The following is a 26,506-nucleotide window of genomic DNA, read 5'->3' as shown; positions in this document are numbered from 1 at the left end:
ACCAAACTGTATCAAGGCAGAGCTGAAGCGACCAAACCAAGCACGTGGAGATTATTTTAGCCCATAAAGAGATCGATTGAGCCGACAAACAAATCTTGAATTACCAGGAATAGTAAAACCTGGAGGTTGATCCATATACACTTCCTCCTCCAATTCTCCGTGTAAGAATGCATTTTTAATATCCAACTGATGAAGCGACCAATGATTAATAGCAGCCAATGCAAGGAAGAGACGGACTGAACTAATCTTGGCCACTGGAGAAAAGGTGTCACCATAATCAAGGCCAAATATTTGTGTGTATCCCTTGGCTACCAAACGAGCTTTAAAACGATCAATCTGACCATCTGGTCCAATTTTCACTGTATAAACCCATCGACAGCCCACTGTAGTTTTGTCTGGAGGTAAAGGAACAATGTCCCAAGTGTTATTTGAATGCAATGCAGTCATTTCTTCCACCATCACCTGACGCCAATTGGGGTCAGTCATAGCTTCACCTGTAGACTTAGGAATAGACACAGAATCCAAAGCAGACACAAAAGAAACATAGGAAGTAGATAGACGGTCATAATTTAAAGCGCAGACATATTTAGGATTTGGATTATGAGATCGAATACCTTTTCGTAATGCTATTGGAAGGTCAAGTTCAGGTGACGTAGCTGGAGGAACAATTGGAGTAGGAGATGGTGCTGGTGGATCAATATCATCTCTAACTGTCGATGGACGCGTTGTGCGTCACTGATATACCTGCAAAGGAGGTTTAATGAGTGTGGGGATGACAGAAGGGATATCTTGATCATCTAAATTACAAATCTCCTGGGAGGACGAAGAGGCAGAGAAAAAAGGAGAACCTTCAAAAAATGTTACATCGGAAGAGACAATGTACCGTTGAAGTTGAGGACAAAAACAACGATATCCCTTTTGTATACGTGAGCAGCCTAGAAAAATACATTTGAGAGATTTAGCGGAAAGTTTGTCTTTACCTGGATTAAGATCATGAACAAAGCATGTGCAACCAAACACACGAAGGGGAATGGGGTAGAGATCGTGTTCCGGATTCAAGATAGAGTATGGAATCTGATCTTGAAGGACCGAGGAAGGCATTCGGTTGATAAGGTGACATGCGGTGAGGAGAGCATCACCCCAAAAACGAGATGGTACATTGTGGTGAAGAAGAAGAGTCCATGCAGTTTCAACTAAATGACGATTCTTCCGTTCAGCAACACCGTTCTGTTGTGGTGTATGAGCACATGATGATTGGTGAATAATTCCCTGTAATGTTAAAAAAGATTGAAACTGGGATGACATATATTCACGAGCATTATCTGTGCGTAAAATTTTAATGGTAGTATTAAACTGGTTTTTAATTTCAGCATAAAACTCTTGGAATATACGGAAAACATCTTAACGATTTTTCATTAGAAATAACCAAGTGCATCGTGAGTAATCGTCGATGAACGTTACAAAGTAATAGTATCCTAAAGTAGACTTCACACGACTATGACCCCAAATATCAGAGTGAACTAAAGCAAAAGGTGATGCAACACTTTTATTTACTCGTTGACAATAAGTACTACGAGTATGTTTGCCTAATTGACAGGACTGACACTCAAGAGAAGAAAGCTTAGAAAGACTAGGAACTAAAAGACGCATTTTATTTTGACTAGGGTGACCCAAACGTTGATGTGTGAGTTCTTGAGAAGCAATAGAAGCACAGGCCACCGGTGGAGAAAGATGATATAATCCTCCAGCTTCACTCTCTGCTCCAATCGTCCGTCCTGTACGTCGATCCTGGATATGAACAGAATTAGCATTAAAAAGAACTGAACAATCAAGAGTACGAATAAGCTTGTGAACAGATATTAGATTAAAGGGACAACCAGGAATGTAAAGGACAGACTCTAAAGACAAGTTTGGAAGTGGATGTGCCTGACCAAGGCCTTGAACTTTGGCTTTAGAACCATCCGCCACAGTGACAAAAGGCAAAGAATCAGAATAAGACAAATGAGATAAAAGAGATTTATTACCAGTCATATGATCAGATGCACCAGAGTCAAGGACCCAAGGACCAAGTGAAGGTGTAGAGACAAAAGCTACAGGATTACCCGATTGAGCAGCAGCGGCAAATGATGATTGTTGATGGGCTGCTTTGTATTGGAGGAAATCATTGTAATTAGCGGCGGGAATAGTGACATCTTTAGTGATATCCGGTTGAGCAACAACAGCGATCCGTGGTTGTCGTTGTTGTTCTCTTGCCTTTGTACGATCTCCCATGATATTTGATGGCTCGGAACGAAAAACCGAGATCAGATCTGGAAAAATGGCGACGACTGGGGGCAGCGGATGCGCGGCTGATTGTCCGGCGCGTGAGATTCACGTGCGATGAAGGAGAGACGTGTACAGACGCGTGCGGCGGCGGAAGGCAGTGAATCTGGCCGATCTGTAGGAGACGACTTCGGTGTATAGGAATCTCGCTGAAAAGTCGACAGGAGCGGCGGAGACGGCGGCGGCGCTGTGGGTGGCCGGAAAGAAAAAAAAATTATTTTTATTTTGTGGAAGACAGTAGGTCAACCAGCTCTGATACCATGTTAAGAATGTGTGGTTTTGCCCAACTCAACCCTACAAAACCGGTTGGTAGAGTGAGGACTGCCCCCACTTATAAAGTCATGTTCAGGCCATATATTGTCCGATGTGGGACTCTTAACACACCCCCTCACGTCCAGGACTGGACATCTGGAGCGTGGAAATAAATGGTGTGTGGCCCGATAGCGGAAACCATAGTAGGTGGCCCACCAGATCTTAAACGAGGCTCTGATACCATATTGTAATTGTATCTCTGTGTGTCTAATATGATCACACGTGGTGTATATTTATATACAAATAGGGAATATACAATAGAAAATAATATCAATTACAGTTATGACTAATTGAATATCAATCAATACTAATTGATTGATAACATATTCTTTAACATTTTCAATGTTGAATGAACCGTTTCTTACCTGCTCCATGACGGAGGTTGTAACATTTTTAGGTTATTCGATCTGGTAGAAGACGCTGACCAAATATTCAAGAGTAACATTTCTGTCCACAATAATAATACTTCTGTAATGAATTTATCTGATAATTCCATTTTATATTTTTGAACTGAACATTATTAAGATTAAAGTTAACTTTATTTTTTGACTAAAGATTAAACTTCACCTTTTAACATTTAAATGAAATACTTACAATTCAAAATTAGTTTAGTTTGATTTGTACTACTACACATGGTGCCACACCCACACAGTTATAGCCTGTTTCTCTTCTCAAAGCTACAATTTGTAGCTTTGTTAAAACTGCATTAATATAATTTCTAGCTTCCAAACATATCCTAGCGTGTGTTTGTTATCACCTCTACAATTTCTTACTTCCTAAAATTCACAGTGGATTTGCCTATGGAGGCGGCGACAATGCCCATTGTGAAGTTTCACCAAACTTGGGCTTTGTGTTGCTTGCTTGTATTTCATTGTGTTGAAATAATCGGATTAAGTAGTCTCCGTTGGATGTTGATGCACGCTCGAAGCAGAAGGCGGTGGCAAAATATTAGGTTCATCGAACGGATTCTTTGATTTCTTAATCATTTGGTATGGTTCCTCCTCCTGTTGCTGTTGAGGTGTATTATAAGAAACTTGGTAGGGTTGCATGCTTACAAATTGGCCTGGAATGTTGTGATCAACATAGAAACCATTTGGAGGTGCCAATGCCATGTTGTATTGGGAAGGATCATGAATAGCCTGAAAATCAAAAGGGTTCGAATTCATTTGGCCTATCTCGTAACCTCCATCATGTTGCGCCGCAGCAACTGCTTCATCGTATAAACCCTCAAGTTTTAACACTCCCGGTTCTTCACCCTGCTTTTCAAATATTGTTAGTAACAGTTACACTGTTGTCTCATCTCGTCTGCCACTTACGAGAAACAAAAATAAAAGACCTACCTCTATATTCTCTGCAACTATATTTTGGTCACAGCTTTGTTCTTGCTCCGTAAAGAGTGCAACCTCCCAACCCATTACAGGACTGGCTTCGCTCTCGTCACAGCTGGAACTTATAGAACTTTCTGTGTAATTTGTACATGCATAAAAGAAACTAGTTAGCTGAATTTTCAAATGTTTGTGCACCATCCAGCTTAGAATTTCTTGAAATGTATATAATTGTTCTACCATACCGGTTGGAACAATCGCCAATGCGAGGGGATTTTCGTCAAATTCAGATGCACCAGTTAGTAAGTCATACAAACCCTATCATAATATAGAAAATCATATATGAGAAGAAAGCATGTGAATGAATGGCTGAAAGAGAAAAGAAAAAAGAGTACTTGTTTGTTATACTTACCATAAGATCAGCTGCTTGTGTTGGTGCAGTAGTCTCATTCCCTTCTGGAGACGGATTTGACTCGTCTAGACTCATCAAATCGCCTACATTATTACCAGTGCCTCCTTCCTCTTCGCCATTCTGATAATAACCAAATTAATTGGAACAAAAAGTAAACGCACGGGTTTTTAACTAGTTATTAATGTATCCTAGTTCAGAGGCTAGTTAGCATCGTACCACATCGTACTCGAGCATTAAGGTATTGGGAGCCTCTTTGATATATTCTTCCATTGTCACTACAAAGGATGCAGGAGGCTGCAAAATATATACATATACTTAGGATGAAATTACACGCACGGTTAATATTGCTCGATAAAAGGCAATATACCTGTTTAATATTGACGAATTTCTGTCCTCTTCCAAAATCTAGGCCCCTGCAGGTCACAAAGAACTCAGATAACCTCTCTGCCTACAGCAACAAACAAACTTCAATTGGATTTCAATACATGCACAATCTCAAAATGCCAAAGGTTCACTCAACACGCATCACCTGACTTCCTGATTTTCTATAAATCTTTAGTGCATTAACTGCGTCATCACGGTTCATCTCAAAAAACTGCGTGCGCGAAACAAATAGTACAAGTCAGTCAATGTTGTTACCTTACATTAATCATAACTGTCAATATGAATGAAACATGCTATATATTGATCACCTTGTCAAGTAATTCCACCACTCTAACCGTTATTGCAACGTATATTTTAACGCTTTCACCAGCAACCTGAACACCACAAATGAAAGAGTCTAAACAGAAGAAAACAAAACTACACTTTCGAAGTTTTCAATGTTAATTTCTTACCATGGAAAGAGCATACTGAATCAAGCGATTAAAAGCAGATGCACCAGCTGGCTGCAAAAAAAAAACTATCTAGTGAATGAGTAATAGAAACTCGCAAAAATAACAAGTCATTGATTATGAATGTAACCTTGGAATCAAGCAGCCGAAAGAGAAGATTTTGTAGGGCCGGCAATTGCTCCATCAATTCCTTCGTGTCAAGTTTCTCCGAAGATTTCTGTATATACAAAAATAAAAGTTGAAGATGTAAACGGTAATTCAGTTAAAAGGCAATGAATGAACAGAATATAAACTTACTGAGGTATACGTTGCGACATCATGATTCACAATGAGAAAACATTGCAGGCGCTCTCCGAGGTAAAGACCATAGTTCCGTATCCAAGCCGAATAATCCAAGGCATTTGGCATTGAGGAATCATGAAAGTGTGATAAATCAATGAGATGGCCCCGTTTGGTACTATAATTAACAAGCTCTACCCAAACTGTATTATCAAGCTCCCTCATCGCGCGATGTATAATAATAAGTGTTTTCAAAACAACAGACCAATTGTTCGTCTGGTTGAGACGCCTCGCGAGAGTATGTATACAATAAGCAACCTCGCTGCGAGGCTTTGACGGAGAAAGTGACTGGAAAATATCTGCATCATGCACCACAACACAACAAAAATAGACACATGAGAATATTCAATTGCAGTAAATTATTTATTCAGCAAATAAAAAGAATATAATGATGATGACGATGATGGTAACATACATCGAATGTGTTTTTCCTTTGGCAATGAATGGTCAAGGTTTGTTGCCTTAACAATTGCAGCATCCAAGCTCTGCTAATAATCATCAAATCAATAAAGAAACATAGAAATATAGAAGAGATTAAAATTTCATTGTTCGGGTTTGATCAAGTACCTTATAATCGCCATGGAACTTTTGCGATCTAAATGCCTTCTTCATCTCACCTCACTTCTGCCTGCCAATCTCTTCAAATCCAAACTGAGATGAACTAACTATATATGCATGAATGAAATGAAGTTCAATATTTTTGAAATATACATGCAAACGGAAAGATATATATGTGAAAGAATTGAATAAAAGTTAAGAGATGTGAAGAAATTTACATGAAGAAGAGAAGAGAAAAAGTTGGCGTTGGAAGATAGGTGAAAGAGTTGCAGCATGGGAAGATCTCAGTTTGGTGTTTTGTGGATATAAACACACAAATGAAATGTGGGCAAAACCTGAATTCGCGCCGTTTATAAGCACCATCCATTTTATTTCTCATATTAACAAAGAATCTACTACATTCCTCAACTTTTTTTTGAGGGATAAAACTCATGTGAAATTAGTTACATGATTAATTTATTATAATTTTATTTTAAATTTGTTTGAATTAATTTTTGTTTTATTTTTGAAAAACTTTGAATTAATTTTTGAATAAGTTATGGTGATATTTAGCAAACAAAATTAAAAAAACGCAAAATCAAAGAAAATAATATTATTCAGATCCAATGAGAAAACAAAAAATTGTTTAAATATTATTGCAAATTATGTCCAAAAAAAATAAATCATCATCACCAAAATCAATAACCTCCTTTTCCTCTTCCTCAAAACTAAAATAATTGTATGTGAAGACTCAAGTTGATGTTTAGAAAGAGAGAAAAAATGGGATTTGAATTTGGTGATTCGATTTGGATTCACATGAGAAATGAAATATTTTCTTCTCAAAGAAAGTCTAAGCTTCAATCTAAAGAAAATGACACTTATCAAGTTCTTGAAAGAATCAAAACTTATAAGATTCAACTACTCAACGAGTTTGGGATAAGTTTTGTTGTGAAATAATCCAAAATAGATAATTATTTAGTTAGTAACTTAGTTAATTTGTTATGCAAATTACTTGAGTTACAAATAATTTATTGTATATAAATATACGTGTAGATAACTCTCAATATAATAATCCAATACAATTATCTTTTATTTTATCTCTCATTCCTTTATCACCCAAATGCATTAGCACTAACAAATTGGTATTTAGAGTTTCTGGTTTGTTTTTCTTCATCGTGAATTCAAGAACCGCACGTTGGTGGTCATATTTCCAAGGATCGTGAATCGTTTTTCTATAAAGATGGATGGTAGCAATGGTATTCTCAATTCTCTTTCAATTCTTGATGGAAAAAATTGTATCTGATAGAGAAAACAAATGCAATTATTATTTGGTTTTCATGAAACCCTTGAAGTGGTTACTAATGGCGTTCTTGAGCTTGCTAACAACACAAACGATGTTTATATAATCATTCACAAGGATGCCAAGAAGAAAGATTGAAAGGCTGCATTTTGTATTTAATTTGCAGTAGATACGATAAATTTTGATCGGATTTCTCATGTTGAATCGGCAAAGGTGACATGGGATATTCTTGTCAAGTATTATGAAGGTGGTGAAAATGTTAAAGTTGTCAAGTTGTAGACACTGCGAAGACAGTATGAGTTACTGTGGTTGGGAGAAGATGGAAATATTGCAGGTTATGTCTCGAAGATGCAGAATCTTGTTCATCTCATGAAAGGTTGTGGTGAAGTTCTAACTGATGAGATGATGATTGAAAAGATAACGTGTACATTGACCTCTCACTTTGATCACGTTATCATAGTCATTCAAAAATCCAACAATCTTGAAACTTTGAAATTGAAAGATTAGTTAGTTCGTTGGAGGCATATGAGTTAAGGATTGTCGAAAGGAAAAGGGTTCAACATGTTGCTTTTTATGCATAAATACATTAAGTGTGGTTTTTGAGCTGTTTCGGGTTTGCTCGACAAAGGAGAAGAGGATCACCAACTTGTTCGCCTTCAGCTTATACAAGAGATTGTGATGCATAGGGAATCATACACAAAGCTATATTGGACAAAAGAAAATTATGATGCAATTCTTATTGCTCATGTTCCTCGTGTTAATGGTTTGGCACCGTTTGACAAATGAATGTGCTTCTCGGAAATGGTACATTTACAGCAAGTGCTTATAATATGGTGTTTATTGGTTTAACGCGATATGGTTTCTCGAAAATATTTTTTCCATTTCGGAGTAGACCGCCTCAAAATTCATCCTGACGTATCATGCCTATTTTATGGCTTTCAAGAATGCAGTATTTTGTTCAAGTTTATTTGAAATCGGGATATCGTATACTAAAGACATCACTGTACTGGACAACACATTTCACTCAAGCTGCTGAAATTTGGTCGGATCATTTTCTAGAAAGATGGAAGAGTTCACCAAGTTGAGTAATGTTGAAAGAGAAGCAAATAAGGAAATGTCAAAAAGGAATCACCAATAGATTTAGGTAATGAGATAAATTTTGATACATTTTAGTTTTAATCTAATAATATAACTCCTTTTTTGTATCTAATGTTGTCAATAATGTAATCTCGATACAATTTACTATATATGTTATTTTCATTCTACTTTAATATTATAGAATTTAGGGGTATATTTTGAATAATGTTCCGTTTTTATGTTTCTTTGTGTTTATTGGTTCTATATCAAAATTGGTTCTGTAATAAATGGGTTTGGATATGCATATACCAATACACCTAATTTTAGTTTAAAAAAATTAACAAACATGGACGTGTCCAAATATACATCTTCGAACAACTTTATTTGTTAAAGAAAATAGGATGTGTCCGAATATGCATATCTGAACTATATTCTGATGAAAGTATGTGATTTCTAAGGTCCATATTGATCTCCAACTATATTCTGATGAAAGTATGTGATTCCTAAGGTCCAGATTAATCTCCAACTAGTATAAATAGGAGTCTCTCATTACATTTTCTTTACAAAAACAAGTATTCATGAATACATATCCACATCTTGCATTTGTGATTTCAATGGCACGAATCCCCTACTTGAATTTAGGATCTACGAGGATATATTTTTCGTCGATTTGAAAATCAAACTGAATACTCTCCTACAATATACAGAAAATCTGAGAGTTGTTAAACTCAAATATCGTTCTTCCTCGATTAACGACGAAGGAAAGATATTGTTCACCAAACTTGAACTTAAGACGGCTACTCAATGTGGAGTATATTTTACCGTTACTCAAGAAAGGTTATGATTGAAATGAATGCAGTGATTACAAGATCGATCGAAAATATTTTAAGAATGTTCTAATGTCCTTAACCACTCATTTATAATTAAATGTAATGTTAAATTTATATTAATATTAATAATTATCTATGTGATGTTTATTTTGATATTGATTCATGATATTTTTACATTATTCTACTATTAATTCTAGTTTGAACTAACCTGACATATTTTAAAGAGAGATAGATCTTCAAAATATTGATCTGACATGCATATCTATATTAGTCAAATATACAAAATATGATGTCTCATCAATTTGCATTGAAAAATATATTAAAAAATACATACAAAGATATATACATGGAGAGTCCCTCTAAAGGTGAAAAAATTTTATCACAAAATATTCAGTAATCAAACAATGAATCTATTTACCATTTTAGGATTGAACAATTAAGCAAGTTAGAACGTCTCAAAAATAACATTACCAACTTATAGAAAAATGTGAAAAATAAATGGTCGTAGTCAAGATCTGTTAAACCAGACTCTGGCAAATCATATTGTTATGTTAGATATCTCAGATACGCCTTTGACATATTTTATGAAGTTACTGCATAATACCATAATAGTCTTACCTCCCATTCATCAACTAGAAAACAAACATCTTTAAACTTTCAAATAAATATTTTTTATATTTGTCATTGAAAACTGTAATATATATGCAGTAACTTAGCAATATCAATTTACACGTTTTCTTGTCTTGTATGACAAGGATAAAATTCTACATCACAGTGTTGTCACAATCTTTAATGAAGAAAATGCCACCTTTTTTATGGTACAACAGAGTAAGAATGTGAGGTATTTATTCTATTACGATTATTTCCTTTTCACTTTGCCTACATACAAATGTGACAACTACATAAAATGTTTTGGCAAATCAGCAGCTTTTATTGCCGATGTGCATAAAGTTCGCTTACGTTTTGCCCCCCAACAGAGGTCTACTTTGCTAACTTTCTTTTTTGAACCTAGAAATCCTTGACATTTCTGGGCACCGCAGTGGCACTTCACCTCTGGACCAAATTGCACAAATCTACAAAAGCCAAAAAAGAAACAAAATAACGTTAATTTCTATTATCAGAAGTTACTGACACATGTTATACATCATAAATATGATGATTCACAAGTTTTCTTCCAGTGAGAATAACTGGTATTTGTTTTCGGATTTAGAACGAGGTCTTTGTTGCATCCTCCCAAAAAAGTACTCAGAACTTGGTAACAAACATAATATGTATCAAATATCAATCATTAACATTTCTTGCAATATAATGCAGTAGATATTCTCGTATGCAAGTAAGCAAAAAAAGATCTAGAGGAAATGACTATCCTTGAATGCATGTGATTCATATTGTTGGATGGATCCCAATATATCCATGGGGTAAGTTGAGCATATAATAGTTTCTCCATTTGGATTCTTCAAGGGCAACAACTCTAAAGGTCTAATATACGATATAAAAGTTTTGTTTGTGTATGAAATAAAGGATGAGAGTTTTTCTTAACAACTAAAACAACCATCAGATGCTTGTACTCGGATATTCAGGCAAGTGTCCACTTCATTCAGATTTAATGACACAAAAACTCTTCCTACTCCCGTCAGTGCCACAAGCCATATGAATAAGACGGTTTGTCCTAAATACTATAATTCTGATAAGTGGGCCAAACTGGCCTCGTTCTAAATTGATGTAACCTTACCTACTTAGAGTCTACACCTTTCTAATTCTACGGCCATCTCTACACCTGAATCTATCCAAGACACTTTACCTATTTCTTGTCTTACTTAAATACACTGATCTATTGATGCCCCATGTTTGAGATAATTCTTCTGCTCATCCCCATCCCTTACACTCTATCATTGTCAACAGCCCCATCTACACACAGCACCTAAGTCTCCGTCTCATCTCCAACTCCTATGCCTCCACCTCTACCATTAATGCATCCATTTACAACTTCTGTGGATTGTTGCGGCTCTGCCTCCCTCATCTGCTATGGCCTAAATATCTGCACTTGATCTTCCTATTGCACTCCAAAAAGGTCTAAGGTCTACTCATAATCTTTCTCTTCATTTAGTTACTTTGACTATCATCTTTTACCACCTTTGCATTTGTATTTTGCTTTCCTCCCTTTCTCCTCTTGAGTGGCGACAAGATATGATTGAAGAAAATATGAGCACTTTAGAGCAGTGGAACATGTGGTTTTGTTGCTCTTCCACTAGGGAAGGTGGTTGTTGGATGTCAGAGAGTCTTTAAAGTTAAAGATGGCTCTGATGGACCTAATGGGCAACTTGTCACACATAATACTTGCTAAGTGACACGGGTATTTGGTTTGGATTATGGGGACACCTTTTACCCCGCAGAACCAATTAATTATGCTCTTTTATTTCTGTACATGGTTGCTATGTGCCACTGACCTCTCGTGTTTGATATTAAGAATGCTTTCTTTCATTAAATGAAGAAGTTTATATGAAGCAACCTTCTAGATTTGTTTCTCAGGGGAATGTTTATTGCAACTTTGTTGCCCTCGCAAATATCTCCATGGCCTTAAACAATCTCTTAGAGTGTGATTTTACCTAATAGTTTGACTCAACACAAAGTGAGGTAGATCACTTGGTCTTCTATTGACATTCAACCGGAGTATATTTACCCTGTTGAGTATGTGACGACATTGTCATTACGAGGAGTGATTATCATGGCATTGCATGGATAAACAACTTTGCCTCCCATTTTCTAATAAAAGATCTTGACAGGCTTTGATACTTCTTAGATGTAAAGGGGGCACAATCCAAGGAATGTAATGTAATTCCTTAGAGGAAGTATGCTATGGACATTCTAGAGGAAATAAGTTTAATAACTGCTAATCATGTTAACACATCAATGGATCTAAATGCCAGCATCTACCCCAAATCAGAGGGAGCAACTCTTAGATCCAAAGATGATACCAAAGATTTGGTGACAAACTATATCATCTCATTGTAACTATCCTAGATGTCTCCTTCGTTGTATGGTAAGTCAATTTCTTAACTGACCATATGAAGGACGTTGGGATGTCATAGTTCATATCATGAAGTATATTCAAGAAGCTTCAGGGGAAGGTTCTTATTTAGGAAAACAAGGGTCATACTCAAGTTGCGAGAAATTCAAATGTTGATTGAGCAACCAAATGCCTTCTAGAGAGGTAAGAAGTTGAATGCCATAGCACAGTCTAGTGCTGAAACATAATACCAAGTCATTGCATCAGCTAATCATATTGAGTTATACATTGTCCCTCAGGAGCTTGGATTCTGATAGGTTATATAGTTGACACTCATTTGTCGTAATCAAGCTGATATGTACATTGCCCCTCAAAGCTAGTATTAAACTAATCATATTGAGTTAGATTGTCATTCTATTGGAGAATATTTTATCAAGAGACATGAAGACTAACCTAGTTGGTTCAAATAATTAATTGGCAGACCTTTTCAGCAAGCCCATGAGAAGCCCTCGTATAAACTTTATGTAACAAACTTGGTAATGATGTAAATATTGTAAATATGGTAGCATAACATTTGTATTTTTTTAATGATTCGGTATATAAATGTCATAGCCCAACTGTGTAATAATGATGGACTCCTTCACTTGCATTTGGCATTTATTATCCTTGTAATCTTTGAATAAAAACTAGATATTCTATTGGTTTAATTTGTATACACCAACAATTACCTGTGCATCCAATCAAATCACAAAATATAGATGTTCATGGAGAATTTTAGGAACTAACCTATAAAAGTAGTATTATGGTGCGATTTGATTGGATGCATGAGTAAAAAAGTTTTACATCGTCAATGCATAACAATTAATCTCAAATTCTATTGGGTTGCACTAATGACTTAAGCACTATATATGTAACAAACTTGCTAATGATGTAAAAATATGGTATCATCTTTTTATTTTATTATTGGTCTAGTGGCCTAACAGATACTCAAGTAAACACACACAAGGAAGGAGAAATTTGGTGACCTGGGTTTTAACACTGGATCCTACATAAAATATCCTCACTGCCACCTCTAGGTTGTAACAATGAGGACAGATAAATACGGTAGCATTAACATTTGTGTTTATTTAATGATTCAGTATTTAAACATCTAGCTCGACTGTGTAACATAACACATGTGGATTCCTCCACTTACATTTAATATCCTTGTAATCTTTGAGTATAAATTAAATATTCTACTGGGTGCTAATTGACTTGGGCATATTCAGAAAATATTGTCTTCCTATTTTTCATAGTCTCACCATTATTACTAAAAGGCCAGTCCCAGAACAATAATTGCCCCCGTCATTTATGTCAATATTCCATGCCACTAAAATATTTCCTTTGTATTTTGACAGCCATGTAAAAACTAAATAGTAACTTGGAGTTAGAACAAAAACAAAATAATAAGATTACAACCAGGAGTAGAATGCAAAATAATAATTTGGAGTGGGAACAATAGCTAAATAGCTAATTGACACAAATATCCTTCCTTTGTATTTTGACAGCAACATAAAAACAATGTATCAATAACTTGATTCTAAATGCAAAGGTGAACGCCATTATATATTTTGCAAAGTTAAGAAATCATGATTGAGCTATTAACAAATTTCTACACACCAAGCGGAAAATAATGTAGGATCAAACTTACCTGTAATCGTATGTTAACGGCTCTCCGACTTCTATCGAACGAGCAGCAAATACACCAACGCGAGTTTCACCATCTACTTGCCTAGAAGAAACCATAAGATTTTAGCAAAAATAGAGTTTGATTTGGCAATATCAAGCAGATAAGCATGCTTAATCTAGTTATACAACTTGAATCAATCAACTGCAGAGAACATATCATTAAGGAAAGAATGTATACTAATCAACGATGTTACTTGTTTAATTAGATTACTAACTAATACACCAATACCGAAAGCATGGACTTACAATATAAACTATACAAATGGACATAAGAAAGTATAGTTGAGTATATTGATATAATGTTGAGAGTTTTTCAGATTATCTTGTAAGATTAGTTTCTAATCTTAGACTAACTTAGATTATCTCCTTAAATTAGTATTCATATTACTTAGTTATTATCATGACAGGGGCTAGTGTTTAGTTGTGTATCATCAAGTTATTTCCAAACATGTTATACCATTATCAATTTCAAATTCCTTATAATTCATCTTTTCCCTTTCTTTAAAGCTCATACATTCAACAAGTTATCAAAGCATTACCATCCTATGACCTGTGACGGATCTTCCTGAATGTTTGGGAATGTAAAAACAATTGTAATCAAAATTCATTTTTAGAACCCTACTGTTTTTCTTTTGTTTCAAATAATCTTATCTAGTGGTGCTTTAGCAACCATTAAGCTTTCACCCATTGTGCAGTCGTCAATGACCAAATCAATACCAAAGACAGCACATTTTTCTATCGTCAGGTCCATTCCCATAAATACACGCCCCAGTGTTAGACTAAGACAGTGCTGATCTAAAAACCTACAAAGTGTCATCGTCATCAATGTCATCACGCGCTCTTGCAAGTAGTCACACACAGTGGGAGATTTTTTTGCTCATGAGAGATACATGTGACGCCTTGGTGGAGGCTGTTTGTGACGCCTCTACTTCCTTTGAGATTGCCGACCTCTCTTCTTAATTTTGGCCCTGTTTAGTAATTGGATCTTGAGTTTCAGCTGCCATATTGTTTGTTGCATGATAGAATATATCCAAAATATTAATTGAAATGAAACTGATTTGCAGTGAAGATGAAATCTAGGATAAATTCTCTAAACAAATCAAAGTTAGCCGTTAGAAGAAGGAACTCTTTCAATTGCATTGTGGTCATGATATTTTGAGCATTGGGTTTGCCCTACCAAAGTGCCCTAGCATTGGATAAATCCAATGCTTAAAATATGATGACCATGATGCAATCGTAAGAATTCCTTCTGGATCTTCAAATTCTCCGTGTTCCTCTTGGTTGGGTAATAAATGGCCTCCAGCCTGAATGCTGATTTCCTATACTTAAGAATGTATTTCTATACCATGAGTTGCTTTCAGGTATTTCGCTTTCACTTATCTATTTGTTGGTCCAGATTTTTCAAGTGCAAATCACTATATCAGGTTATATTGTATTCCGAAATTTAATAATAATTCGGTGCTCTAGGAAACTATATATCTATAGAATCCTTGAAAAGTAAGAGCATGATGCAAGGCAAGAACAAGTACAGCTGAGTTTTTGACACTAACCACTTCTCCAAAACACAATTGGGATCACAGCTATGGTTTAAAAAACGTGATGAATTTCCTTTGAAAGTTGCATCTATTGTGAAGTCTTTGCGAATCTCACACATGTAAAAATTCTGTACACCCTTATATTTCATGTCCCAAAGCCTTTGTTCACATGAAGCATCATCGATGACTGTAACAGAAAAACTTCTGGTTAAATGGATTAACAGCATAGTTATAAGATCATGTATGCTTAAAAGATCAAATGCCTTCAGGACATCCTTGGATAAATGGCATTTTATATCATCTGAAAGACGTTAGAATTAGATTATGGCATGAAAGAAGGGGATACAAACAATGTTTTGACAATATAAACTATTCAAAAATATGAGCTACCTTCTCCAATATACTCAATTATGAACCCTCCTTTCTCGATTGTTTCAGCAGCCTCAACTCCCCAACCACAAAACTCAGTCTGAGTACAAACCATAAACAAGCATAAAATTTTAATAGATAGCGACATTGTAGGAAGTTTAGGCCTAAAAAATATATTTCATCCATCTAGTCACTACAACAAATTTTCACACCTTGACAACCCTGATCTTTTTCTCCTTGCGAAATGGCCGATTAGTACAATTTTCAGAGCACCGACAAGCCTTTGAGCAGCTTATGCATTGAACCCTGATATGTCATAATACATGTAATGCTTAATACATAGCCAGACTTACGAAATATTACAATTACAATTACAAAATAGACCAACTTATGAAATAATACTTTGGTGCTAAATATTGCCAAACTGTCTTTTTTTTACAAGTAACTACAATGACAATGATAGGGACATATTAATGGTATATGTAGATAGATATTAGGCATACCAGAGCAGGGGAATACAATGATAATGACAATGATAACTAACTCTCCCTCTAGATAAGAATAAAGTGAGGACTTTGTTTTTATTTGAGACTATATCAGAGCATGCTCACATGAACAAAGGACATACGTAAAACTCATCATTCTCTCTAAGGAATTCTTCTGCTATTCAACATTTTTGGCAAATATAGGGGTATCCAAGTCAAAGATTAATGAAAGCATGCTGTATGTGGGTGCCATTACTTCAATCTTGATGAGTACTTTCTAGGAACCCAAGAATAGAAATTGAAACAAAAGAGCACTTTTATTGAGGAAATATGAAAGGATGTGAGAGAAATCTCTCCAAGGGTTTCCCCCTTCTGTAACAGAGCCACTGCTCTAGTCACAAAAATACAATATTCAATGTTAATCCTCTCTATCATTATACTTCCCTATGTGTACGAATACTTCCTAACTAATTCTCTCTATTCTATATCTTGACACATTTTTCCTACAGTGTACAATCTCTCCAACCATATGTTAAAGATAAACATTGTTTCTTAACTTATAGCTCAATAGCAGTAACAAGAATCATTGAGCCCATATCTCAGTAGACCTTCATTCTAGAATAACAAAATTTTAAACGGCTAAAATCAATCATATAATGGATATAGAATCAAAATAAATTTTCAGCTAAAATTAAGATGCCTACATTATTTACACCTATAAAAAGACGAAGTCTAAAGGAAATAAAAAGTGGAAGATAATTCACATGTACCTGCATACACAATCATCAGAACACGAAGAAATGCAGTTGGTGCACCCAGCACCATCATCTACATCACTACGCTTTTTCTTCACTAGGTATACATCTGTTATTAGTTTAGGCTAGCAAATAGCAACATGACAGCGAGCTCAATAATTTACTTGAAAAATATTGATTCTACAATGTTTAGAAATCAAATTCCTTAACTTCCCTCAAAAACAGATATGCTTATTTAAATTTTATTAAAATAGTGCTTAGTATATGATGGATACTGCGTCTTATGTGTATATATGGCGGTGGCTCCATCTTATTGTCCATGTCTTTCCAGGTGAAGTCGATCTTGAATTCCTCGTTAACAAAAGGAAGAGGCAAACGGCAAAATACTTCCTGGGAAAAGGTAGGACAAGTTAGAAAATTCACATATTTTATTCCCAGGCCATATTTTGTTCAAAAGTTTATTTATTGTAGCTTAGCCCAGACAATAGTTTTGGGGGATTTAAACAAGAAAGCAATGTGCTACCAGTGGTTTAACTTATCAAAACATTCAAGCTACGAGCATATATGATGGGCAATTTAAACAGAGTATTTCAGAATTTGAAGAACTTTAATAATATAAATTCAATTTTATCTCGACCAATTAGTCATATTACTATTTTAAAATGTCAAATATACCATTCAAAGCAACACTAAAAGATCCGTACATTCATACATAAGATAGATATAAAGATATTCTTCATAAACCTTACCGAAATGTCACTTGTTGGAGTATCAGGCTGCTCCTGAAACACAATCAACAGTTCTGTCAGCCAGCCGAACCAATGAAAAATTGCAATAAAAAGAATAAAACTTTGAAAAGAAGAATATAAATCTAGTGAGAAATATTCCGTAATTCTATGAAGTATATTCCATTAGTGACCATTTCTATGACAATTTAAACATTAAATAAGTTTGCGGTGTAAATGTAAATACAAATCCACATATAATCAGAAATTGCATGCTCTATAAAAACAACAAGCTGTTTTATATTTTAGATAAAGGCTAATGGGGCGTAAAAATAGCACAACAGGAAAAGGAATCTCAACTGTGTTGACACCCCAAAATCTAGCCAAAAACTTGATAAAAGTCCAATAGAATATCTTTGACATAATGCATAGGATATAGATAAGAAAAGTAATATGCGGCCAATTAGAGATTTCCACAACCAATACATGTCAGTAATAAACAAGTGCCAAGTACCCTTTTCTTCCCTGATGTGTCCTCCCTCAATAACTATTGGGATAGAGAGGTTTAAAAAAAATGCATGAGAAAGAAACCAAACAAAAACACTTGAATAGCAATCAGTGTAACCTTGAATAGCAACACAACACCACAATAGCCATCAGTGTAATGAATAAAATTGAAACACTTGGAAACCATCTAGTGATATTGAACTGGAAAATTGCATATTTTCCAATTCAAGGTGACCGCTTTCTGAAAAGAAAGATGCAGAAAGGTAAGAAAGGAAACAAGAATTTAGACATTCCAAACAGACCCGGTAACTACATTTGAATATGACAAGGAATCTAATGGAATCATGTATTGCAATTAACAATATAATCAATTGATAAAGAATTACAGTAAATAGTTCTGGTGAAAAGAAAAATTTGACCTTTCTATCCAGGCGCCAATCAGAAGGATGTTTCCAACAAACAGCTTGTCCAGGGTGATCTTTCAGAGGGATCACAGCTTCAGGCCATGGTGCACATTTACTATGGAAAGCCGTCGTGCAACGCACACACCGCAACTGCTTCTTCTGCTTGCAAATGAAGCACGCCTGCATATTTAAGGACTTAATATTCTACAGAAAAAACACGGCAGACAAAATAAAGGCAAAATAGCATATCGAACATAGGTTCTACACCAATGTGGAAAAGCAAGTCAATTAGGAGATACAAAGCTTTAAACAATTGGATTTACTAAACCCCTAAAAAATATACACATGATCGCATAAAAAAAATTGTAGTTTACTAATATAGAATATCTAAGTAGGTGAGATCATTCTCAATCTGTCAAAAGAATCTAACAAAATATTCTCTAAAAAATAAAAATGAATAGTTAGAGCAGATTTGAGATCAAATTAAAAGAGAAATAAAGATACTACCATGAAAGGATCCAGAAAAAGGTAGACTATTTTACCTAGCATTATCAATTTGTTAAGAATCTAATAAAATATCTCCAAAATTTATAAATGAATAATTAGAGTAAATTTGGGATCAAACTAGAAGAAAAATAAAGATTCTACCATGACAGGATCCACAAAAAGGTAGAGAGTAGAGACTGTCTTAACTCGCATTTACAAGAAGCTAAGTTCATATGATTTAAACCCACAACCTCAATGTGGCGCACTACACGGTAAAGCATGGCTATGATTACACCAGCTGCCCATTGAGTGCGGCTAAAACTTAAGATAATATATGTAAATCTATATCTATATAATATAATTCACAGCCCTAAACCCGATATCGAATCAGAATATATTAATGAAAGAGACTGACATCAATCATTTTATTGTAACAAATTATAGCAATGCTGGATTCACTAAAAAATTTACATGCTGTGGACACTTGAACTTTTTCAGATTTGAAACCCCACTGACTTCTTTTGCACATTCCTTATGATAGCGTGAGCCACATCCCCAGACAGAACATAGCAGATCCTCCCCAGGACACACAGAATGGTGGCAGAAACAGCATTCAACCTAAACAGTTCCCACGCATTACAAACCAGTTAAAAACGAAATCCAACAGCATATTATTATTAACTATTACAGTGACTCCATTCAGAGTACAATTAAAAAAAGCAATGCCGATTTCTGATGTTTCATCAACTAATCACTATTCAGTAGAGAGAAAAATAATATGAAACGGTAAATTGGAAGAAAAAAATAATAATCTACCATCTTTGGAGCGCCGACGAGAAACGGGAGAGATTGAGGATCCTTAAGGCGATCCCACAAACTCTTTCCATTGCCTGTCTTCCGGAGAGAACCGCGACTCCTCTTCAAAACCCGAGCATGAACGCCATTATCGGAACCAAAATCACTGGGTAGTGCTTCGACTGCAGCTGAATCATCGGCGGCGTCAGTGGGCTTGACGGGGGAGCAGGGCATGGGCGGGAGAGGACGGTTCCCCAAATCTGGCATGGTGATTTGGGGATGGTGTGAGTGTTAAACCCTAGCAAAAGGTTTGCGATAAAGCATGGAGAGAAAATCGGTGGGAGAAGAAGCAGTGAGCGGGAAAATGAGGTTTTGTAGTTTTCATTTCATAGAAGTGAGCAAGAGTACAGAAAACTACATCTGATTTGTTTGTATTTACGATGTTGCCACGTGCGGCCGCTGCAAGAACTAGTAGAGTGAATGAGGAATTTTTAATTTTATTTTGTTTTTATTTTTCATGATAAGAAAGAAAGGAAAAAATAGAGAGTAAATTTGTCTTTGTTTCATACATGAAAATTACAATTTCAGGAATATCATTCTAAATATTTTATTACTGTCAGTTTTATTCACATCAATTTGTTTGATAAATTATTAAGATTCTTAACAATAATTTTAAGAATTTAATTGATATACATCGATAATGTAAAGATTTTTTACATTGTCGGTTAATCAGAACCATTGATTTATTTAAAATATTTGACTTTTATTTTAGTTACTTTAAAAAATAATACAAACGAATAATTGTGATGCATTGACGGTGTAAAATTTTTTACACTAACAATGCATAACAATTTATCTCTAATTTTAAATATATTTTATTATAATTTTATATTAAAAGAACGATGTGTTAAAGTAATGTAGAATTGAGTAATTATAGTTGGTTATGTTTTACTTTCAAGAGAATTTAAGATTCTCAGTTTGAAATGAATATTCAAAAACTTATAAATCCATCAATTTGTTAGAAATAAAAAATATTTAGATATAATTTGTTGAAATTTGAAACAAACAAGAGAATGTGGATTCTATAGAAGAAACTTTAAGGGACATGAAATATGACAAGTGATTAGTCTGAAGCTATATAAATCTCTAATACATTCTATTTATTTATCATTTTTATCATTTATTTTCTATTGTTTATGTTATTTCTGATGTGTATAACTCTTCATTTTCATCTTCTTCTTTTTTTAGCCTTATCTCTATGTGGTTATCAAAATTAAAATAATTGTTTTAAATAAACAAAGTTTTCGATTTTTAATCAACACATATTTGTCTTTCTCAAGATTGTCATAGTGTCGAAAGATCAAAAATCTCATGTGAGAGTTTTTGTTGTCATCAGTGTTGTATTTTGTTTTTTGTATCCAAGAGTGTGATTCTCTTGTGAAATTATTTCGTAAAGGTTACACGTTAATCCTGTGTAAAAGTTTGGTTTTAGGTTTTTTAGCTTGACTTGTATAAAATCTCTAGTTGAAGGCTCTTGGATTTATCCTATGTAAAAGCTTTGTTTGAAGGTTCATGAGCAAAATCTGTGTAAAAAATTTGTTTGTAGGTTCTTGAATTTGTCTTGTGTAAAAGTTCTATTTGAAGATTCTTGAGCAAATCTCGTGTAAAGGCTATGTGTGTTGGTTATTTAGCTTAGCTAGTGTAAAAACTCTAGTTTATATGTTGTTGAAGGTTCGTGGGTGAATACTGTAAAAAAAACGAAAGTGTGTTTAATGGAATCCTCAAGAAGAAACTCTAAAGGACAGGAAATATGACAAGTGATTAGTCTGAAGCTATATAAATCTCTAATACACTCTATTTATCGTTTTTATCATTTATTTTCTATTGTTTATGTTATTTCTGATGTGTATAACTCTTCATTTCCATCTTCTTCTTTTTTTAGCCTTATCTCGGTGTGGTTATCAAAATTAAAATAGTTGTTTTAAACAAACAAAGTTTTCGATTTTTAATTAACACGACCCCCCCCCCCCCCCCCCGCATCCCTTATGCTTAAAGTCACTTGGGTAACAGATGTTTGTTTCACAATGAATGTGAGTTAATGATATTGCCATTGTTGATTATCCTATTAAAGTCAGTGGTGATATCTTTTCAACTATTTGATTGTGGTGATTAATTCAAAGATATCTCAAGTCTCATCGAGTAGAAGGATTAAGGTTCTGGAGAAGTACTTAGATGATCGGTATATATGGCAAAGGAACTTGAAAGTTTCAGAGCTGTGAAATAGATAAAGTGTGAAACCTCGCCTAGACGTATCTGTCTGAGTGACCAGAGTCTTGTGAAAGTAGGAGAGTAACTTTTAAGATAGTAAGGCAACTCACACACACCCCTAAATGTTTTTAAGCCCTGTCTTTATTTAATAAAATCACCTAAAAATGTGTTTAGGGCCTAGCTAATTTATTAGGGGAGTGTTTAATTAACTAGGAGACTTTTTCTTACTAAATAATGTATTAGACTTGTGATATAATCAATTATTTTGAATAAGTTGAGTATTAAATTGATTGGGATAGTCTCTTAATGATTGTCACCGGCTAAAAATCAAAAGCTTTCATTTTGGCCTAAATAATCATTTAGTCTAACTGATTAGCTTCATTAAAAAACTTGTGGGTCGCTTTCCTTTTTAAGCCATATTTTCTCTTATATTAAATAGGCATCTCCTTATATGCTTAGCATGTATAATAAACTTTGATGATGACAAAATGGTCATAGCAAAATTATCATGAGCATCATCAAGGAAGAAAATTATTGAATTAAAGCAAAAAGCGCGAAGAAGATTTCGGTGTTTGAAGAAATAGAATAAATTGCTAAGAATAACATCAGAGGAAATGAAATGTATGCAAGCTGATGTGTGATCTCATGTTTTATTTTGTATTTATATAATTTGGATCTTTAGTGTGTAAAATAAGCAAGAGTGCGTCTTGAACTACTAAGGCGATTAATAATCCTAATTTATATTAATATTTAGCGTTTACTTTCATTAAAAAGCACAATTTTTATTTATTTTAAAGACATTTTTGTTTGTTTTCTCATTTGTCATTCATTACATAGCTTTTCTTTTGAAGAAATTATCTTAGGTAGACCAATTACTAGATTTTTGGGTGATATTTTATTAATTAAATCAAAGTGGATATGGCCCAAACGTTTATGCCACAATAAAAAATCTTCATTGTAAGTGACTAAACATTTGGTATCATTATTTGATAGATCATATAGGTTTATCGTACAAATATTATCGACTTTACAAATCTTAAACACTCTTTCTATATCAGCTTTTGTTGATCAAATGACTCCAAACACAAGGGGGAATGTGAATTGTGATGGTTAAAAATTGAATCCCAATTATAAAAACTTTAATTTATAAAAAAAATTAAGTTAATTTTATAAAACAAGAATATATTGAGCAGCATAATAGATGAATATCAGAGAGATGGAGAGAAACAAATGCACCGGAAATAAATAAATAACTAAAATATAATGAAATAGAGAAATGCACTAGAGATTTATACAAGTTCAGCCTAACCACCTGACATACTCTTGTACCTAAGATTTTTCTCTTAAGAGTTTCCAGTAAAATAATTTTGATATTTTCAAAGGTATGTCCATGAACCTTCGTACAGCCAATTATATAGGTTAATCTCACGAAGCAAATAAAGCTTTTACTAGGTTGAGCTCGGGAACCAAGTAAATTTTTTCATAGGCTAAACTCAACCTAACAGAGATTTTAACAGAATAATCTAAAGAACCAGACAAAGATTTTACAGGATAATCTCAAGAACCATTTTGACTTGTTAAGCTCGGGAACCAAACAAAAAATCTTACAAAGATATTACACAAGATAAAGTATCCTCTTGGGTAAAATACAATATTATTACAGCAGGAGTATAACCAAAATCTCACTAGTATTTTCTCTCTCTTGACATTAAGGCAACTTTTGTGAAAGAATGGAAAAAGTATAAGAGAGTATAAAGTGATAAGGAAAAGTTTCAATTTCGAAATTCAGTGTAAAATGAAATGTAAGGAAGTCATACTTATATAGGAAAAGATTTGGCTCCAAAAGGAAATGATCCATTAGCATTTTTAATGTTATAATTGATTAATCCCAGCTATTAATTGATTAGACAAGACATGCGTGGAATGTTTTTGAACTACACTATCATTAATTGATTAATGATTCTCTAACTGGTTATAGACATTACAAATGTGTTAATATATTAACCATTCATGGTAATTGATTAACTAATGTAAAAAACACTCATAAATGATTAAACAAATCCTTAATAAATTAAGTGTGCGGATAAAAAACTTCACATGATTTTGTAAAATAAGAAAGGCTTTAAAATATATTTGAGTATGTGTATGTGAGTTGGCTTAGTATCAAGAGAATTACTCCTATACATTTACATTAAACATGTCACTCATATTGCGCTAAGTGCATGACCATGTGAACTTTCACACATTACTTTTTTCATAACTTTAAAGCTTTAAGTCTCTTTGTTAGATTCATGAGTGACTTGGAACTTCAACTAGAACTGGACTCTTCTAACAAATAAGGCTTGAGACAACTTATTTAATCAGATGACATCATCAAAGATTGTTAGAGAATTGTAACCAAAGACTTCAGTGAATGACGTTTGACCTTAGATGTTGTCATCATTTGAGGTGACTTAACATTTGATATTGCAAAGGACATCTTGAACATTGAACTATCTTGATAGATAGAGACTTTACAGAATGTCATTTAATATAAGATATTGTCATCATCAAAACTAACAAGATCATCTAATAGTTGCAGACAAATCTACATGCAAACACATAGGTTCACATTCTCCCCCTTGTTAATGATGATAATGCATCTCTCATGTAGGTTGTAAAACATAACCACATAGATAGACAAGAACGTTGAAGGGGTTACCCCCCCCCCCTCTCTCTCTCTCGGATAAAGAGAGTATACTCTACTCCCATAAGAGGCTACTTTCCCCCATTTTCCTTTATCATAAAAGGAAAGAAAATCAAACAGGTAGATAAAAACACAAACGCATATAATCATTTAAGAAATAATAAAAACTTAATAGATTTTATTACCAAAAACATCATATATTTTACCAAAGGGAAGAGATACAAAAGGAAAAAATAGAAAGACACACAACAAATAAAACAAAATAAACCAAACAATAATAGATTATTTAGGGTTTTCATCATTATCAATAAACACCATATGAGACGAACACATTTTGCTTTCAGCGAGATTGTGAGCCAAGTAATCAATATTGGCATATGTTTGTCTTTGAGCTCTGGCATAAGCCCGATGGTTATGGATAATAGTGTTAAGGAAAGCTCTAGTATGAGGCGTTTTAGGGATTTCATAATAGAAGTCCTCTAATCTTAAAGTTATTGACTATTGGGGTGTTTGATGTTGAGCATGAGCTTGTTGGTTCTTGGTGCCTTCCTTGCTTTGTGAGGTTTTTGAACCAAAACTTATTTGTCGATGGTCATCCTTATATATCCATAATCATGCTTCCATATCCTTATTGATTTCTCGTATGACTCATATTCCTCAAGATTAAAGCTAATGTGTTTCATAATTATTGTTATCAGGTCACCATATGGTAACCACGTGCTCTCATTCCTCTTATTTTACATCATGTGATAGATCACACCACTTACTCTATTTTAACTTTGTTATCTAGTAATTAAATTAAAACAAAATTGGTTTTTGGAGACTTTCCCAAAGTTGAATTTTCTAGGGATGAGAATATGGGTTGCCACATAGTGAATGAGACGAATATTTGGACACACATAGCCAAGAGTGATAGAAAAAGGCAGACCCAAATTTGGATTTGAAATGAAATATTGACAAGCAACATCAAAATTAAACTATTCACTTGCCTTTAGCTCATCAAGCTTGTACAGAGACATGGTGCAAGGAAGGCCATAAATTTCAGTAAATTCTTCCAAAGTTAACGAGATTTATTACTTACGTGTCTCATAAATGGTTCCATTTGTATGGTTGAGATTTGAATAAAATATTTTTATTAGAGTAGGAAACATATCTTTGGAAGTGTTACATATGAAATCTTTAAACTTTGCTTGGACGAAGACATCAAAGAATTCATAATTTCCAAAAACACTTACATCCATATATTGAGTTGGAGTAAGATTCTTTGCAACATAATCCATGTAATGCCTATTTTCTTGTTCTTGTGAAGAGAGGTCATTGGAGAAATAAACTAGAGAAAAGGTACTTTCAGAGGTTAAAATGTAATTATAGTAATGATGATGAAAATAGTAAAATAACACACCAAAAAATACCAAAGAACACAATAGTTTTGAGAAGCAAAAAGCAAAGTGATGAAGAAAATATTTATG

General features: G+C 34.2%; 2 protein-coding genes across 3 annotated transcripts; both read right to left on the bottom strand.

Annotated features, from left to right (window-relative positions):
- Positions 1-3,202: 3,202 nt before the first annotated feature.
- LOC127091455 (putative clathrin assembly protein At5g35200) lies at positions 3,203-6,514 on the bottom strand. Its single transcript, XM_051030130.1, has 14 exons — positions 6,320-6,514; positions 6,111-6,208; positions 5,959-6,028; positions 5,502-5,842; positions 5,335-5,421; positions 5,208-5,258; positions 5,064-5,129; positions 4,901-4,966; positions 4,739-4,819; positions 4,588-4,665; positions 4,372-4,491; positions 4,205-4,277; positions 3,975-4,096; positions 3,203-3,890 (listed from the first exon to the last, which is right to left on the bottom strand). Exons 2-14 carry the CDS (start codon positions 6,153-6,155, stop codon positions 3,525-3,527), a joined length of 1,566 nt encoding a protein of 521 aa, XP_050886087.1. The 5' UTR covers positions 6,156-6,208; positions 6,320-6,514; the 3' UTR covers positions 3,203-3,524.
- Positions 6,515-9,935: 3,421 nt separating this feature from the next.
- On the bottom strand, positions 9,936-20,517 carry LOC127091311 (histone-lysine N-methyltransferase ASHR3). 2 transcript variants are annotated; one of them, XM_051030026.1, is made up of 11 exons: positions 20,105-20,517; positions 19,760-19,906; positions 18,818-18,982; positions 17,916-17,942; positions 17,442-17,556; positions 17,182-17,275; positions 16,139-16,232; positions 15,948-16,026; positions 15,573-15,744; positions 13,985-14,065; positions 9,936-10,360 (listed from the first exon to the last, which is right to left on the bottom strand). In XM_051030026.1, exons 1-11 carry the CDS (start codon positions 20,348-20,350, stop codon positions 10,186-10,188), a joined length of 1,395 nt encoding a protein of 464 aa, XP_050885983.1. In that variant the 5' UTR covers positions 20,351-20,517; the 3' UTR covers positions 9,936-10,185. The 2 variants fall into 2 exon arrangements, with proteins under 2 accessions (XP_050885983.1, XP_050885914.1); XM_051029957.1 differs by having other exon boundaries at positions 17,916-17,948; positions 20,105-20,512.
- Positions 20,518-26,506: the final 5,989 nt, after the last annotated feature.

Source organism: Lathyrus oleraceus, chromosome 1 (genome assembly GCF_024323335.1).
Source record: "Lathyrus oleraceus cultivar Zhongwan6 chromosome 1, CAAS_Psat_ZW6_1.0, whole genome shotgun sequence".
NCBI classification, from domain to species: Eukaryota; Viridiplantae; Streptophyta; class Magnoliopsida; order Fabales; family Fabaceae; genus Lathyrus; species Lathyrus oleraceus.
This window is presented reverse-complemented; position numbering and strand designations above follow the sequence as displayed.